An 18,156-nucleotide genomic window follows, 5' to 3' on the forward strand; every position below is an offset into this window, starting at 1 on the left:
GCAACATTCTCCTGCTAGCCTCTTGGAAGTTCTAAGTAACAATTGAGTCTCGCAGTTTTGATAACCCAAAAATCTAAATTCGCGCAAATGCTTTCGCAAAAGAACTCTCATCAGGCATGGCCGCATGGAATAAACTCCAGTCAACTCTAATTGGAATGTTGAGAAAAATATTTATATCGTTTTACCTACCTGTAGTTCTATTAAATATATTTCCGTATGTCGGTCTTCATTAATCATGCCCCTCTGTTCCAACTAATTTAGTTTATGAGATAATATAATTGTTAATCATTAGCACAAAAATTTAGAGTATGTAATGCAAAAATTACTGAGTTTTAATTTGAAAAGACCTGATGAATCTATTATAATAAAAAATTTGCTAAAACCCATGATCTCACTACTTATATTTGGTTGTTCTTAACTGAAGACATGAAAGATTTTCTTCACCGGGCTCTTTTTGAATCTGGACGGCCAAAAATTTGAGTTGTGGCCGATAAAACGATCTTAACTTCTTCGAGTTCAAACATGAATTTATAAAATATAATTTTTGATACGAATGATATTCACGCCAACATAAAATTATAAAATTACACCCAAACGTCATTAATTTATGATATTAAAAATCCCTTCGATGTAATATGTGTCAACTACGAAATATTCCCATGTCTGTCGGCGATCTTGACACGTGTCGTCGGATTTAGTGTACGAGGGGGCGAATAAAATGGGGTGGCTTGAAATGCAACCGAGTGCGTGAACAATGACTTATGGGTCCTTTGTCTATTACTGCTTTACTGCTATGGAAGTATTGCCTCTGATTCGAGAATTGCCGATCCGGACAACTCAAATTCCATATATTCATACCAACATGGCGGATATACTAAATACTCAACGCAATTGCACTACACGTACTACAAAAAAATGAGCTGGTATTGTTAAAATTTAGTCCTCGGCTCTATTTAGACCTTTACGTTGCAATAGCCTGAGCTTTAATTTTATAATATTCACACCAAGATGGTGGATGCACTAATTCAAGTCAATTGCATTGTGTTTATGGGTTTTAAATTAAAAGAAATGCACAAGGAAACTATTCCAACCTGTTTGGTAGACGGTTAGCGAACTAGTAGGTCTTATCCCCACCCCCACTTTAATCTTTTTCGCTCTGTGCGATTAGTTTTGATAATTATCACGATTATCCTTTCGATGTTGCTAATTTATTGCATTTTTGCATTTATTTCAACATAGTATTTTATTTACTTTAACAACTTGACCGATATCTTGTACGCTTACTATTTTCTGTTATAACCAAGTTACTCTTTTGTAATAATAGAATAGAAGTTATAGAATTTTTAAAGATATTTGTAGTCTTCACGAAAAAAAACAAAAATTTGTGGGCGAAAACTGGTAGAATAGGTACCATTTTTTTTACAAGCACCATAAAGTTTTATTGCTTATTCCAAAGTTTAAAAAGATTACCACAAAAAGGCATTATGAAATCGAAATTTATCAACGCAATGGATGGGGAATTTTAGTAACATATCGAAGAATGTTGATTAAAAGCACTTTTATATAAACAACGTCATAGATTCATAGGTTCCTAATGCGCAAGTGTTCTACACGTGAGTTTTTCGTTTAAACATAAATAGACAATTTTGAAAGTGGTTCGTCCTAAATGTTTATTCCGTATGGAAAGAAGTTCCAAGTTTCTCTGTAACTCTGAACATATCAACTCAAAATCGGAATCATTTATAAGAAGATGGGTACCCAAAAAGAAACTGCAAGAGCCGAGGAATGATAACGTTAAGGTCATCTTAAAAAATGCTTCAAAAACTGCCAGAATCGAAGAATATACAACTGTGTTGCGAAATTCTCTTTAGCGAAAAAAACGACTTAACCGTTAAACTATCCATATTCGAAAACATCAAGGAATTTGTAGATAAGCTTGATTTTTTGAGCCACCACGTATCGGGACCCGACCGTATATCGCCCGAAAAACTTTTATCTAATCTCTATTTTCGTGAAATTTCCAAATAACAGAGCGTGATCGATATGATTCCGTTTGCATGTAAAATACGCGACCACTGTCGTTACAAACATTTCGGTAACATAATCCGAGCTATGCGAGAGAAGAAAAAATGGCTAATTAGTGATGAATCATCACGTCGCGAACTTAAAGACACTATCCGTCACCGTTTCCGCGTTCGTCTTCTCAAACGATCCTCCTCTTTCGATTACAGGAGTAAAAAAAAATCAAAAACAGATAAAGGTGGGATCCGAACCAACACGTCCAGCTTTGAACGATCGTTACGTAAAACCCAATTAGTCGCGTCGCGTGAGGTGAAGAAATCGACTTCATCGGCCCAATAAAATCCGGTCGTTAAATGCACTAAGTATACACCTTTATGGATGGGGAGGCACAACCACCAAATAGCAATAATGACTTACCAAACACCCTCAAGTAGCACATTTACACCGCCAGACTTGTAGACGCCAGTCTGTCTACTCAGTATCTGCCGCCGCGACGGCCGTCACTGCCTACTCCACCCCGTGCGCAGCCATTCATCCCCCTCGCCTCTCGAACATCCCCTCCTCGTGCGACGCGCTCTCGCCATTGGCCGCACGGATTTTATTTCAGATTAATTTTTACCGCATCCGTTTTTTTTTCGCCGCGCTAGTTTTTTAGTTTTTTTTTCTACGTTTTGTTTTTTTTTGCAGACATTTCGCAAATTTTTGCAATTAGTATACGCGCGAAATCTCGACTTTTCTTTCCTTCAGGAGTTTCGACCATGACGAGGCGTAAATGAATATTATCACCCGTTATGGTGATGATGACGTTGGACAATTTTTTATTTAATTTATGGCTTGGGATTTAGAGATCGGGGTGGTTTGATATTCGTCGGCCCCCCTGCCGCCATTATACATAGTAAGTTTTGATCGATTAGACCATGGGAGTGTGCGCGCCGATGGGCGGGAAACTGGAAGCCGGATCGGTTTAGCCGGTCTCTGGTAAAAAGTGTAACCCAATTTTGGCGTAAAGTTGCACCAACCTCCCGACCATCAAAAATCAAAAACCGTTTAACGTTATAACAGCCTGCTCCTAGGCTTGTACAATTGCCGCTGCATCGGGGTAACAAACCATCCACTCTACAGGTCCGCTTCATCAATTTTATTTAAAATGCTTTTTTATAAACTTTTATTAAGTTTAGTTAAAGTTAGAAGAACGCACTGAGAGCAGACTCTGTCAAGAAAGGCGCAAATGATCACCGACGTGTTACTCTACATCCTAGTTGCAGTACAATACAGGCTAAAAGCTAACCCTCAATCTCTGTTGATTATAACAAGAAAATTATCAACTTTGTCTTTCAATAGAAATCTGAATCAGTTGAAGAAGATAATTGGGAACGTATTGACTGTATATGCTCGCTATTAAATTGCGAATATAATTCCACTTTGAGAAATGTATAGGAATTATTTTAGAAATGTTAGAACTTTTGATTAGTATATTAGTTGAGAATTACTTTATTATTTTTAATGGCATACAACGAGTATACATTTCCCGATTTTGAGATATTTAAACCATTAAAATAGCATCATAAAATTAATAATTTCTAGGAGATTCTTCAGAGTAACTAAGCTGATTTGTAGAATAAGGGGTCCAAGAGAATGTCCAAAAATTATGGAAAATTAAGCCCGCGAAACCTCAAAAATGTTAAGCAAAAAACCTCCTTTTTTATTCGCAACTTTCCGTTGTCTTCCCTGTACACAAACTATAAACGTATTCTTGCAATTTAGAAATATTTTCACTGGAAAATGGTACCGATCAACGGCATGGGATTTTCTTGTGACGAATGAATTTCATATATGCCCCAAACTGACAAGATGAAATTAGTTTAGGAAAACTATATATATACGCCAAATACTGTTCTAAGATCACATATCTTAACAAAAAAAAAAACGTTGAAATGGAAATTTGACATAGAGTTGGAAAATGAAGATACAGGACAGCACAAAACCCAAATAGCTACTATAGTCGCGGTGACCGACATAGTGCAGGGAGTAAGTTTTTGTGTCGAAAAATTCCCGATTATAAATCCTTGCATTGGTGCTACATCTGTCTTGTTACCCTTTTATCTATATTTCAACGAAAACGGTTTAAAAAATGATTTGAAAATTATTATGCTGATATATCTCTAGTCAACCTGTAGTCTTTTTACTTCAACAGGCTTGCAGACCGTTACAGTTACGTCACATATATATATATATATATATATATATATATATATATATATATATATATATATATATATATATATATATATATATATATATATATATATATATATATATATATATATATATATATATATATATATATATATATATATATATAGATAGATAGATAGATAGATAGATAGATAGAAAAAAGCAAATATTGTTAGTTTTTGATAAAAATTATCCTAATACTACTACTCGAAGGCATAACCTAAATGACTAGACTACTTTTCCTTAAACACAAATTTAAAGGGCTGTTCCCTGATTCCTCTCTATGCCGGGCGAAAATCAGATTTGTTAGCCGAATTTTTCAATTTCCAACACATATATCTCTGACTCCCTCATCCGTCTCCACCCGTCGGCAGGACTACGAACTGACGTCAGGGTGCTGAATCGTAACTATGGCAACCATCTGGGGATGCCGTAATCCATCTTGTTCCTTCCTATTCGCGTTCTCTGTTTCCTGGGGTTAATATATCTTTTTCTAATACAACAAATTCTGCCATAGCCGCTCTCACTCGCACCCACAATGTGTGCGTACCTTATTTTCGACAAAGCATCAAAGTGTATTATAAATAGATGCAAATATTAAAATTTTAATTAACCTTGTTGTTTGGTTGCTCGGCTAGGTTGTTTGCACACCGCGATGAAGAATTGGTAATTTTGAATTTTTTTGTGGTTCTCAGCATATTTTAACGTGTTGCATCCTTGAGTTGAGTCAGATGTTTAAATATGGAACGAAAGTAAAATTTCCCAGAATTTTTGAAATTCCGTTTTTATTTTCTATTTGGTGCAAGAACGAATAACACATACCGATATAGAAAATGCGATAGTTTCTTCATTTTTTGTTAACAATGCCTTGCATCGTGCTCTTGGTGAATTTTATTTATTATTACACAACTCTTGCATCTTAGCTTATTACATTAGATATCTACCTTTGTCTTATTTGAAGCCCATGTTTTGACCTTAGATTGAACATTGGTTAATTTTTTCTAACGTTCGCGTAAATTTAGTCGAAGATTAGTCATTTAAACATTTTTAAGTGCCAGGTTGTTGAGATCAACTTGAGACAGAGGGTTGGTTTTAAAGGGTATTTAATTATTATCTAAATTATTGCACATCATTATAACTAGTAGTAGTAGTCATATTGATAAAGATAATTATTTTTTAGACAAAGGTGTGTTTTAAAGAGATTAAATTAATAATGCAAACTTTGATACTAGTACTTCACCAAACTACCGCGGTTGATGCTTATATTAACCACTTTTCAAGTTTTTTGCAGCAAATTCTCTTTGTCTCCTCACTGTCGAAAAATTCGTTATGGTTTTCAGTGACAGTCACTCAAATTGGCTCGATGGGCCACCATTTATTTTGTGTTTGTCAAAACGTTTTGGCATGGAACCCAAATAATTTTATATATTAACGTGTTAGAAAAACACAACATGTAAACAGGCACATATTTATTTATAACATAATAAACACAGTAATAACATTTAAGTATACAAACATTCTCATATATAATATGGATATAACATATATATATTTTCCTTAGTTGATAACTCATTTTTACGAAAAAACATATATATAAATAATTTAGAATTTAAAAAAAAGAACAACGTGTACCTTGTCTTTCTTTCCTTATTTCAGGATATGAGTATAAATCAGATTTGCTTCTCCCGAAGCGGTAATTTTTCAATTATGATGTCAGTCCGATTTGAAAATGTACATATAAAAAATAGGGATCTATTTACAGGTCTCTCTTATACTCTAATAACATTTGCAATTAAAAAGATAATAACACTCTCATCGATAACAAAGCTGCGCTAAAATGCAAAATAAGGCCTCTGACATCAATAAGTAGGACATGAATTAGCCTCCACCAATGATTTAAACTGAAAAAAACAGACATGAAAATAGCTATATACCTACGATACGTTTTGCAAGAACCATGCAGTCTACCACGAATTTTGTAAATTTACACGCATCCCCAAGGAACTCCGTTAAAAATACTACCATTACAAGCAATCGAAAAAAAAATCCTCTACTTACAATCTACTTAAAAATATGTACAATTTTCTACGTAAAACTTTACGATTATACGACTCTATATATTATGTACATACTCTAGGAATTACTGCAACACATCGACAAGCAGGCGTGCCTCTTAATGGTAGCTATTACCTTGGTCGAAACAGCTGGGATTAATAAAGTTGATCAACTCGTTTTCCGTCAGTGCAGTGAAAGACTGCGGAATCATCCTATCGTCGGTCTTTTTGTCGGTGGCGGTAGAAGGAGATGCCAAATCGTTCACGGGCAAAGGTACAAAATCGCTTTTGGACTCTATACTTTTCATAGCTGCCGGACCACCGAAATGCTGCACGAAATTGCGATCCATGGAGCCATGAATTTGTGTCGCCAGAATCGGATTAATAGAGGTCGACGAAGACACTGTGATGTCGTTCACGCTCGTATTCATCTCGGAGATTTTCTTTTGGGTTTTGAGGAAATCGACAGCGGCCTCCAACAACACCGCCTTTTCCGGGTCGGTCGCCAATATGGGTGCGTGCATATGGGCAACTTGCGACATCAACGGCCGACTACTGCTAGTGATCAAGCTCGAATCGCCGACCGGTGGTGTCGCTTGGCACACGGCCGGCAAAAGAGATTCTGGCTGCACGGTAGTGGCGCTCTGGCAAATCATGGCGGCCGGCAGTATAATTTCCGGAGTTATGGCGTGCGCGTGATTCGACGGTACCTCCATTACGGGAGATGGCATCCTGGCGTTAATTACAGGGGACACCATCATCTGAGACTGCGTCGTCAACATGACGTCTTGCGGTGTGATTATCGTTTCTTTGTTTTGAAGAAAGTTGGTGTCGGCCGCGGCACCGATGTGAGACTCCAGCGTCGTGTTGACAATCTCGTCCAGTTTCTGATTGATGATGATCGGCTCCAGAGCCGACGTTAGGGACACCTCCGCGGTTTTGGAAGGCAACATGTCGCCGGAAAATGCAGCGGTATCGGTTTTGACGGCGCCACTTAAATATCCGAATTGCGATGCGCTACTAGCGAGAAGAGGGGTAAGCAGTTTCATCTTGTCACCGTCGGCTGTAACGGTCGACTTGGACTCAATCTTCGTCAGGTAGTTTTCCACGCTTTGAGCACTCTGGGTGGGCAACGGGGCGTTAGTGGGCTCGATTCCGAGCTTCTTCAATGTCGCCATAGACGTAGTCGTCGCGTAGTCACCCTCATCACTTAGAGGCAATTTCATCCTCAAATCCATAACTTTCTCGGTGGCACTCATAACCGCGGGTGGAGTTTCGGGTAACGTCGTCTTAGCCGCTTCAGCACTCTGATGGTGAACCACGTCGACGGTGTCCTCCATCGAAACGCTCTGGTTCGAGTTATCGCTAATCACGGAACCATGGTGGATCATATCGATAGAGTTGTCGTTGATGAGCGACATGTTTGAGTCGTGATTAACGTCCAGGGAGCTTTCGGAGACAGGTCGGTACCTCTCACGGTGCACCTCGATGGTTTCCGTCATCGAACTCTGGCTATTCTCGTCGATGTACTCTTGTTTCATGGTTTGTATCGGCGGAGACTGTACGTCACTAGACGACGGTAAACTTACGGACGATCTACGGGTGGACATGGGTACCAAATTAGATTCGGGCGGGGGCATAATTTCCAAATCGTCCTCCCTTTTTTGGAGCGGGGCAGACCACAAGGCACTTTTAAAAAAGTGAGCCGGTTGAGCGTGTTGGGCATCTAAATGCACTGCAAAATACAAATTCGGGTATCAGATACTTTATCTGGCGCGGCCGGGTCTCAATCAGTAATCCGCCATCTTAGCCACATTAAAAATAGGAGGACTTGCCCTCAAGCCAAGCATTACTGTTTACTTTGTTGAATAATATACCAATTTAATTGAATGAAGCAACAAAGATTATCGTGGCTTGATAGACATAACCCATAATATTGACGCCTCTCGTGCACTGTCATTTTGTCACCTCAACCCGCACTGACATTCGCGCATCCATTTTTGACAGATCATCTGAATCCCACAACAACCGCAAGGATATGTAGGACCAAATAATATAATCTCAAAAATTGATAAAATTTCAGGCCCAATAGAGTTTGGAATACAGATAATGTGATACACAAGAAACCTCTCTACCCAACATTACATTCCCGCGTATATCTAGTAGCAAAATTAAGATTAATTGTTCAAATCAAAGCCTGAAATCGTAATATATGTATAACACTCGTTATGGACTTAACTAGCATGCTGGACCTTTAAATTATTGCACTTGTTTAGCACAAGATTATAAACGTACACGCAATAATATATAAGCAGTGATGGAGATGAAAAATGAAAGCGCTAGCAAATACTTAATACGTATAGCACTCAACATTCAAAAAATATTTGTACAGTCCGCATGCAATTTGAAAGAAGTTATCGTATTTATTAAACAGGCTAAATCTCATAAGCTTGACCGTTTTTTTCTTGCTTGAAATAAAAGCAAACCTTTTTTTTTTTAAACAAATACCACCAGGTTAAAAAGTGAGAATAAAATTCTGCAAAACAAAACCCCTTTTAATTCAGCAGCAAAAAAAATCTCGGCTAAATGTTAGCTTGAACAAGAGAAAAATATTACTGAATTCATGTTTTTTTTTTTAATATATATGTTTAAAATAGAAAGCATCACATTAATTGAAAGACATAATCATATCAAGCACTCCACACATTTTGTAGAACGATCGAATAATGTTTTTACATGGCTACATGGAACAGCATTTTGATCTTACCAATATCATACAAAAAAATCCTTTTTTTTACTATCTCCCTTATATTTATAATTTTATAATAGTGTAAACCCAAAACCCAGTTCCCTAACGCAGCTTTAAATATTAAACAGGTCACTAGTAACAAAAATTCTTTTTATGTAATTCGTGTACAATCGATCCGCATTGACACGATGTAAGTCGTATATTGTTGTACAATAAGTCAGAAAAAATGCTGTATTCATTATATGGCCGAATGGTGCACAGAATGAAGTCGGTTAAAATTTAGTTATTGCACCATGTTATGTATCAATCACCTGTAGAGAGGATTCTTTTAGGGACTTCATGGGAAACGGGAAAACATCATGGAAAATCAAAAATTGAATACTTCATTTTTGTAGTAATTCGATATGTCTCTCATTCTCTCACTGCGTTAACATTTTGGGTTTTGCACAGGGTACTAGCCATATATAAAAATACCTGTAAAAATATAAAAATTAAAGTGTCCCCCGTAGGTGCACCGATATTTTTTTAGATGGCCCTGCCTTAAAAATATTGCTTTTTTTTTAATAATTGCAAATCTGATAATGTATAATCGGCAAATTCTACAGAATAAAACTTGCAAAAAGGCGTCATATTTCTTTTGTATACTATCAGTCATTAATAAAAATAACTGTGTGGTGACGAAAGTTTGTAATTGTTCTGTTGAAGTTATATAATAGTGTATGTGTATTGTGTGTGACATGAGGGATGTATATTGTAAGGGTGTTTGTATTTTTAAGATATAAAGGAAAGTGTAACAGTTAAAGTAATTCGAACTTTAAAGAATTCAACACCGATTTGAATTAACCTGTATCTATAATATATATAATATAATATCTATAATACAAAAAAAGTAGACGGACTAATAGTTTTAAACGCAGGTGGTAGATAACGCACTTAAAATATTTTTCTAAATTTGCCTCATTTAATTGTTTCATTTTGGTTGAACTTTCAAACCTAAGAGAAGTGCAAATCCATTAAGTTTCATAGAATTTAATAAGACTGTTTTGCAACAATCTCTACACTTATGTTAACTGGGGCGATATCTACCTAACAAGTGCTGAATTCATTCAAATCGGAGTGGAATAGGATAACATTAACAACTACTACTATTAATTATAAAAGGAAAACTTGAGAAAATAAACATCTTAGTGCAATGTTATCTTAATATGCTAGCTTTTTATAGAAACTGATAAGAATGATTCAAAGCAAACAACACAAATCGAAAATGTCGGGAAAGATGTGAAATGGTGCACTTAATCTAAAGCGTTGATTAAAAAAAATTGGACTCGCACTATCTTCGAACACCCACAAGCATCCTGTTTTCGTTTTACGTATTAAAATTTCGATATTACTAAACGTATGGAAGCAATAAAACTGTATGAAAAATAGAACGCAATCGCAAAAAAAACCTTAAAAGTTTGTATAAAAGCCAGGATCGTATATGTAATTGTAAATATGTTTGAATGTAAAATGTATCAAGTAATTACGTGTTTGTGAGTGTGTAAATGAAGTGTATTTTATTTTTTTAAGTACCCGTGAGACTAGAACCTGCACGACGGACACATCAACGGACGTTAGGCACCACAGCTTGATAGTAGACGGTGGCAGGCAGCACCATTGCGTATACAGAGCCTATATGCTGTATGAGACAAAATGAAAAAAGCAAACGCATTGAAATTTGTACGTCAAAAAGTTTGTTTTCAATATCTCATACACGTAGGTACGCTCAAATTAGTTCGAGCGAACATTTTGTAAAATTTTTTGACAGGTCTGTCGGAGTGACATTTTGGCAATTATTACTCGCTGATCAAAAGAATTCTTATCCCAAGTAAATCACACACACTTTCGGTACTGATATTCCAAATGGTACAAATATGCTTAAACTACTACTTTATTATTTGAAGGAATTTTAATGTTCTCAATTAGTTGATATTTGATTTGATGTAATGTATTTAATAAACTTTAATAAACTCAATTATAGATTGAAATTCAGTCTACAGAATCAGCAACTTAACTTGAAGATTTCTTCGTTAAAGAATACTTGAATATATGCCTTCAGGCCTTTAACTCTTCTTCTATCCGGCGGTAGGTAGACGAGAACTAATTGACATCCTAGGACACTACACAAAAAAGTCCCTTGTGTATTACATCCTATCAATATTATTTATTTATTTACTTATTCATAGACTCATCCATTTAATGATATACATTGAAAGACAAGTTGATATTAATTTTGAAGCGAGTTAACACTACACAAAAAAGTCCCTTGTGTATTCCATCCTTTGATATGCAAAACTTATTTACCAGCATTCCCCAATCAATATTATTTATTTATTTACTTATTCATAGACTCATCCATTTAATGATATACATTGAAAGACAAGTTGATATTCACTTTGAAGCGAGTTAACACAAAGACGTCAAAAAATTTTACAGTACACAGTAAAAAAATGCAACCTTTAATAATCATTATTTCAACAAAAATATTGGATGAACTTTATACAAACAATATCATCATTAAATAATTATTACATTTCAATCGATATGAAAAATAAATACATATCATATGTGGAACATATAAATACATTTCACTATATACGTTATATTTCATTTTACACATTTCTCTTTTGTCAAAATGCAAAATAAAAAAATAATACAGTATTTAAAATATCGACGAATGAAGGTTTTCTTTTTCCTAAATAAAACACAAAAAAATGCACATTGTAAAATGTTCTGCTACTGCAATGTACTGAAACTTGGTTGAGGTTATGTTATACTTCATATAGACGCTATAAGTGTCTATTGGTCTAATTAATCGACACTTGGGATGTCAAAAGCACAATGGATAACATAACCTAATCTGAAAACGTTGGGGCAAATAGTGCACTTCAACATTTAAACAATCCTACCTTTCAATAATTTTTTGCACACTCTCCAACACACGATATACCTTTAGTTTAAAAGATTCCAGGTATATGCGTTCATTCACACTACATGTATACATCAATGCACCATTTGCCGCTTTTGGTAGTAAATTGTTAAATAATCAAAATACGGTTGCCCCAATTTTCAATAATGACCTTTTCTTATTGCAATTTCCAATCAAATTAAACAAAAATTGCGTCCCCTTAGGTTCGTCAAACTGACATGACAAGTTGAATTATCCAATGTAAACCCATATTATTTTCATTTTTTTTATTATTTTACTTCATTAGGATTTTATTTTTATTCTTTGTTTCTTCGGTCATTGTTGCAATTACAAATTTCATAATTAATATTATGTACTTATTTTCCTCTGCAAAAGTATTTGTCATTCAACCTTTGGAGTCATTTACAAAACATAGATGTAGTATTATTAAAGTTACCTCATAAAGAAATTGTTCAATTAATCTGGTTGGGGTAACCGTATTTGCTAGTAATTTTTTAAAAAGCATAGTGAATAATTAGAAAATTGAATACAAGTGGTAACTGTCATTCACGATACTTTTTTATTATTTTGTAAGGTTAGTAGCCAAATCCTATGGGCCAACTGAATATTAATTTGTTATTTCGATTTTCCACGATCCATTAGAAATAGAAGTGATGTAAATTTTGAGAATTTAATTTTTTCGTTTACATTATAAAAACGGGATCGAAATAACGATATTAAGTCAGCCTATCGTGCCTATAAGTTCTAATAAGATAAAATTGATCCTTACCGCTTGGAACAGCCCCGTTAACGGGGGTGTATACAAATTGATGGGATTCGCTAGTTTTACCGCTCGATACTACGCATAACCTAACCATTACTGGCTCGGTTATATTTGATCTGCGGTAGGGGGGTACAACACACACAAAATGTGTCTGAAACAAAATTTTAAGGCTAGTTTACACTTTTTTTTTAATTTTTTAAAAATATTTGAGAGTGCAAGAAGTGCTATAGCGCGAGTAGTTTTTATTTATCTTGTCCCATATTGAGTTTCCCTGTCCCCGTAACCATATTCAAAGAACCAGACGAAGAAACTGACCTGCTGCAAATATTCCTTGTCCGGAGCTACAGCCGATTCCCAGCAGACCCTGCTCTCTTCGTACTGCTGAAAATATACTTTTGTGTCTTTCAAGAAATTTTTGCCCAACACGAACAGTTCCAAGCCGCCACTGGCCGGACAGGAAGTCAATGATTTTTTGCATATTTCTGGTATTCCCGGTGGTTGTGCTGCAACAATATGCCACGAGGTTAGTTTTACGCGATATTTTGCGTTATATAGTGAAATTATTAGAAATAAGGACACACCTTGAGCACTGCTTAGTCAAGGAAGTTGAAAAGCCGCATTGCGTGTTTTCAGTTATTGTTTTAATCGTGGGTGCAATAAATAACATTTCCTCAGCTACGCAATTGATCTGTGATATCATCATTCCGGAAAGAGCTGGCTTGTTATTGTAAGAGTGTAAAAACATTCAAAGGGGGTTAAAAAAAGTACCTAGAATCAGGAAAAATGCAAGCTAACGGAATGTTGTGCGTGCGTTGAAATGATAAAAACGCTTTCTATTGCACGCTTAAAGATAAATTTTAGGCGCTAAAAAACAGGAAGCAATAAGTTTTATCACTTGAACTTATCTTATCGCCAGAAAATAAAAATAAAAATTTAACGTTTTTATAATATCCGCCATTGCCATTTTCTCGAAAACCCTCAACTGCTCCTTGCTACTTTTTCTAAAATTGGTGACGGTGGGGTGGATAACCCGCGATTACAGCATTACCCAAAACCAATGACTTGTAATTGAAAATGGAGCGCTTTGTATTTTAAAACTTTATGTAACTTTAGATTTTCCAAAAAGAACAGTGACACTGTTCCCTTGTCTGTTGTCTATGAATGAAGTCCTACGTGACCCATTTTGTCATAGCAGACTAATACTCACTGCAAATTATTGGTTGAGAACACACTTGTAGTGTTTCTTGGGTACCGTTGTCGTGTGTAATGGTGGTGCGAAATATCATTCTGCAACGAGTCGATTTCTTTTTGCTCCGGTTCCCCAACTGATCCGGAAACCTGTGTTCGACGTCCACGTTCCTCTCCTTAAATGATATAATAATGTGATGTTCAACCACAGAAAAGAGCGTCAGCTGCGCGGGACTACCTTGAGAATACCAACACAGTCGCACGTCGCGCACATTTCCTTCGACGGCTCAAACGCCAGTTCGATGACGCAGGTACCCTCTATTTTTTTTTCGGTACATGGCGTCGAATTTTTCCCACTAACTTTACACGCTTGGTAAAACATATGGGGCGTCACTTTCCCCACGTCGGTCCCTATGTAAACCTGCAATGTCACAGAATGTCATATTTTTAATACAATAACCTTCTATAAGACCCAGGAAAATATACAACAGACACGTTCTTTTTACACTACTTGCATTATGTCAACAAAATCGCAGCCCTCGATACGGTCTATGCAACAGTTCGAACTAATCTACCTGTTACGGTATTACAGCTAATAATTAACTCGCTATTACCATTGCCGACCAACTGCATTCGCCTCGTATATCGTGCAGCTTATACTTTACTCGAAAACGGTAAACGCAAAAATTGTAGCTCTCAAAGCTCTCTTAAAATGACGTTAAAACCAAACGCATGTAGTTGCCACGGTTTCTCAGTTACGACTAATAATTTACCCCAGAAAATGGCAATTTTTAGTTTTTTGACCGTAATGGGCACACTCTATACATTTTTGGCAAAATCAATAAAAGATGGATTACTGCCCGGAATCTCGCGTATATTCCCTACCAAACATTCTTTTAATAGAACAACAGACAAAATTACTTTATTTTTAATACTACGCAAAATTTGAAACCCGCAGCTCGAACCGTTCGAAAGTTGTCTGCCATTAAACAGCCCCGCAGCTCTATTCCGGAGAACAGACCCCGGAATAAAAATTACAATTTGTTTTTTTTTTCACGCTGAATAGATCTGAACCGACGGACGGCGGACCCGGGACCTCGAGGTTAGTAACAATTGACATCACAACCGCAAGTTTTATCAAAAAGTTTGTTCACTGTCTATTAAACGAATACTAGATCATGTCAACTCAGAAAACTTGAACTGTGATAATTTAAATAATTGTTAGGCAATTTAAATTTCAAGATCCTGAATTATTAAAAAAAGCGTTCCTCACCTGCAGCGTTGCTGGTTTGTAGTAGCCGGTGAGCTGTACGATCGGAAACCCATTACCCTCCCGGTCCTTGACTGCACCCCTGCTCCCTTCTGTCTGGTATCGAGCCCTATGCTGTTGCTCGGGTTGCTTGACGATGGTTAACGCGATATCGCCTGAAAGCACGTTGTTTTTAATGTTCACGAATACCATTTTTAATTGACACTCTTACTAGTGTGTGATGTTGAGCTGAGCTGAGCTGTCAGAGATAAGGGTGAGGTTAAGGACTGACGTCCAGATGTCGTCATACACCTCGAAGCGGTCCTAGTGGAAGTGGTGTTCGCGTTGCTTGATATACTCAGCGACGAAACGCTGACCGATGAGGGAACGGTTCGGATTAGTCTGAAGACACGTTTGGGTTAGTAAAAATAATGTAAAAAGAGGCCGACATTTTCACTCACGACAAGTTTTCCTTGGGTTCACGCGCATTGGCAGAAAAACAGTATGCGCTATTTGGATCTTCGTTTTCAACTTTAATATCCATACGCAGTCTCTTGGATTCTAATCTGTCGTCGGACCAGCCCAGCCTCTCGATCATGGGCATGGTGTGGTGGTGTGGATCCGTTTGGTGGTCATGGCTAGAAAAATAACTGAATTAGAGATGGACGAGTGATCTTCCGAAAGTCGCGGTCGATTATATACAGAGCGTTATTTTATTGTTATCTAGTTAGTATAATCAGTGAATCTGGACCACAACCCTGAAAAGTTATTTTTTAGTTGCAAATAAAAGTTGGTGGAGATACAACAATAAAAGTGTTTGCGAATTTGCGAATCCAAGTCGATTTTGGATTATCAACGACAGTGTATAACTAGAAAGAAAATCACGACCATATATTGAACTGCAGATGCGGAATGACGAAATAATGAAAGGTGACTTGTTAAATAATTTGTGTAGAACTGTACCTTTTTGAATAGGGAATTCTCGAGTGTTAGTGATTTTGTTAAAAAGAAAAACTAGTTGTTCTGGTGGCGTCACTTTCTTTTGTAATTTGGATATTAACACTTTTTGTACCTCGATTTATACGATCCAGAACCCTTTGTAGTGTTAGTACACAAAATAATAAGTCCACTGAAACAGTTTTTTCATATTTATGCTCATTAGACAACGGTTGCACGATTTGTTGCATGTCGCTGTCATTTCATCCCACCGAAAAATCCAGTGGCACGACAAACATTTTATACCAAATTGATGGAGCAAATTTTTCCAAAATATCAGGCGGAAAAAATTATAACCAGTATTCTTGGCATTAGTCCCTCGACCATGAGATTGATTTATGAAATTATCTGATGTTATTTCAAAACACCCTGTATTGACAGATGCCCGGGCTTAAAATATTACTTTTACTCAGTTCGAAGAACAAGCGAGGCAATTACCTAGTAACATGATTTTGTCAACACCCTGTATAATAATTTGGGCGATAGAAAAAAAAGGCTCGAGGTTTACGGTACGCCAACAAGTTAATGCGCGTTCAATTTTTCAATTATTTTATTTATTACGTTTGATTTTTAAAATGGCAATTCGAGGAAAACAAAAAAAAACAATCGCGTAAACTTATTGACACCGAAATAAAAATTACAAATTGCAAAATAAAGTTAAATTTTCGCGGACTTTGACGAACTCAAAAAAACGAGTCAGACGAGAATGAAAGTTTACTTTTAATTTGATAAAAATATAATTAAACTGTTCGCAGCTATAGATTCACTTGTTACGTTTAATTAAAATGCGATTAGTTAATGTTGGGCCGATATTGACAAAGTTAAATTCGCCTACAGAATGCGTGATTAATTGGTCTAAACATAATTTAAAATAGCAAGAAAAAAGCTGGATAAATTGATTCAGACAGGTAACAATTTTCTAATTAAAGTGGGTGATTCGATATATTTTATATAAATAAATCTAATTTGTATCAAAAACTGAAAAATATTAAAATTCTTTGGTATAGGATAAAAGAGGTAGTCATGCTAGCTTTGGTGTTACTTTACCACAATGAGTATTACCTCTATTATTCATAGGCTTGTGATACTCACCCCAAACCGCTATCGTTCGAGTTTTCACTGGAATCCAGGCTTCTCCTGTATTCCGATCGAATTTTACCTGATACTTCCCTAGGCAGCACTCTTTTCCCGCCGGACGGTCGCCCGACGCGTCTCTGGGACCTGGCAGAGCTCCCAAGAGGTTTCGTAGAAAGAGTCATTTTGCATAAATCTAAAACGAAAGACATACCCAGTCAAACATCGTCGAAAAAATATAACCAAGATATAACCCGATATTGAAATTGAAATCAAGACCTTACGGGGGAAGAAGCACCAAAGATATATGACAATCGATCACATCGAAACTGAATCGGGTGCAGTAGTTATAGTTATTAAAAACTGAATCGGGTGTTCCCCCAAAACATCGGAAAATACCCAACAAAAATAAACACGCGTACGTGATCTAGAAAATACTAGTTTAATTGAAATTAATTAAGGGACTAATGCATTAACTAATTAGTTAAATTAGAAAAAACATTAATTTCTGGATCCACCACATCGAGTTTTGATTCCCCAGGCCAGCGCTATTATTTCATACAGTCATACCTAATCCTTTTGTGTTGATACGGCAACCGCTTTAGGGTCGCTTAACCTCACAATTTGTGGATTTTACGCGTACGCAACTCCTGCACTTCAGCACATGCTCTTTGTATACATTTATATACACAACTTTTCGTTCACAGAAAGGATAAGAAATTGTCCTAGTTTCGCCATTTTCAATTTAAGAAAAAATTTAAAATGGATATATCTTCTTATCTTTTACATATATTAGCCTATTCAAATATCACCCCTTACTATACAATATACGGTTTTGTTTGGTTCTACACGTTTTTA

The 18,156-nt window shown here is 36.2% G+C and overlaps 1 protein-coding gene across 5 annotated transcripts in view; it reads right to left on the bottom strand.

The window, feature by feature from the left end:
- Nucleotides 1-5,711: 5,711 nt before the first annotated feature.
- LOC132696055 (nuclear factor of activated T-cells 5) overlaps nt 5,712-18,156 on the bottom strand; it is a 35,859-nt gene continuing 23,414 nt past the window's right edge. For 4 of the 5 annotated variants that reach the window (XM_060660604.1, XM_060660602.1, XM_060660605.1 and 1 more), the window contains 9 exons: nt 17,317-17,494; nt 15,690-15,866; nt 15,461-15,630; nt 15,253-15,404; nt 14,218-14,400; nt 13,999-14,155; nt 13,107-13,294; nt 12,798-12,942; nt 5,712-8,046 (listed from right to left, as the gene is read on the bottom strand). In XM_060660604.1, coding sequence (XP_060516587.1) covers nt 6,431-8,046; nt 12,798-12,942; nt 13,107-13,294; nt 13,999-14,155; nt 14,218-14,400; nt 15,253-15,404; nt 15,461-15,630; nt 15,690-15,866; nt 17,317-17,483 — 2,955 coding nt within the window. In that variant the 5' untranslated portion in view covers nt 17,484-17,494 and the 3' untranslated portion in view covers nt 5,712-6,430. The remainder of the gene's footprint in view (nt 8,047-12,797; nt 12,943-13,106; nt 13,295-13,998; nt 14,156-14,217; nt 14,401-15,252; nt 15,405-15,460; nt 15,631-15,689; nt 15,867-17,316; nt 17,495-18,156) is intronic. The other variant, XM_060660606.1, reaches the window with a different exon arrangement.

Source organism: Cylas formicarius, unplaced genomic scaffold (assembly GCF_029955315.1).
Source record: "Cylas formicarius isolate icCylForm1 unplaced genomic scaffold, icCylForm1.1 PGA_scaffold_1__22_contigs__length_36826433, whole genome shotgun sequence".
Lineage (NCBI taxonomy): Eukaryota > Metazoa > Arthropoda > Insecta > Coleoptera > Brentidae > Cylas > Cylas formicarius.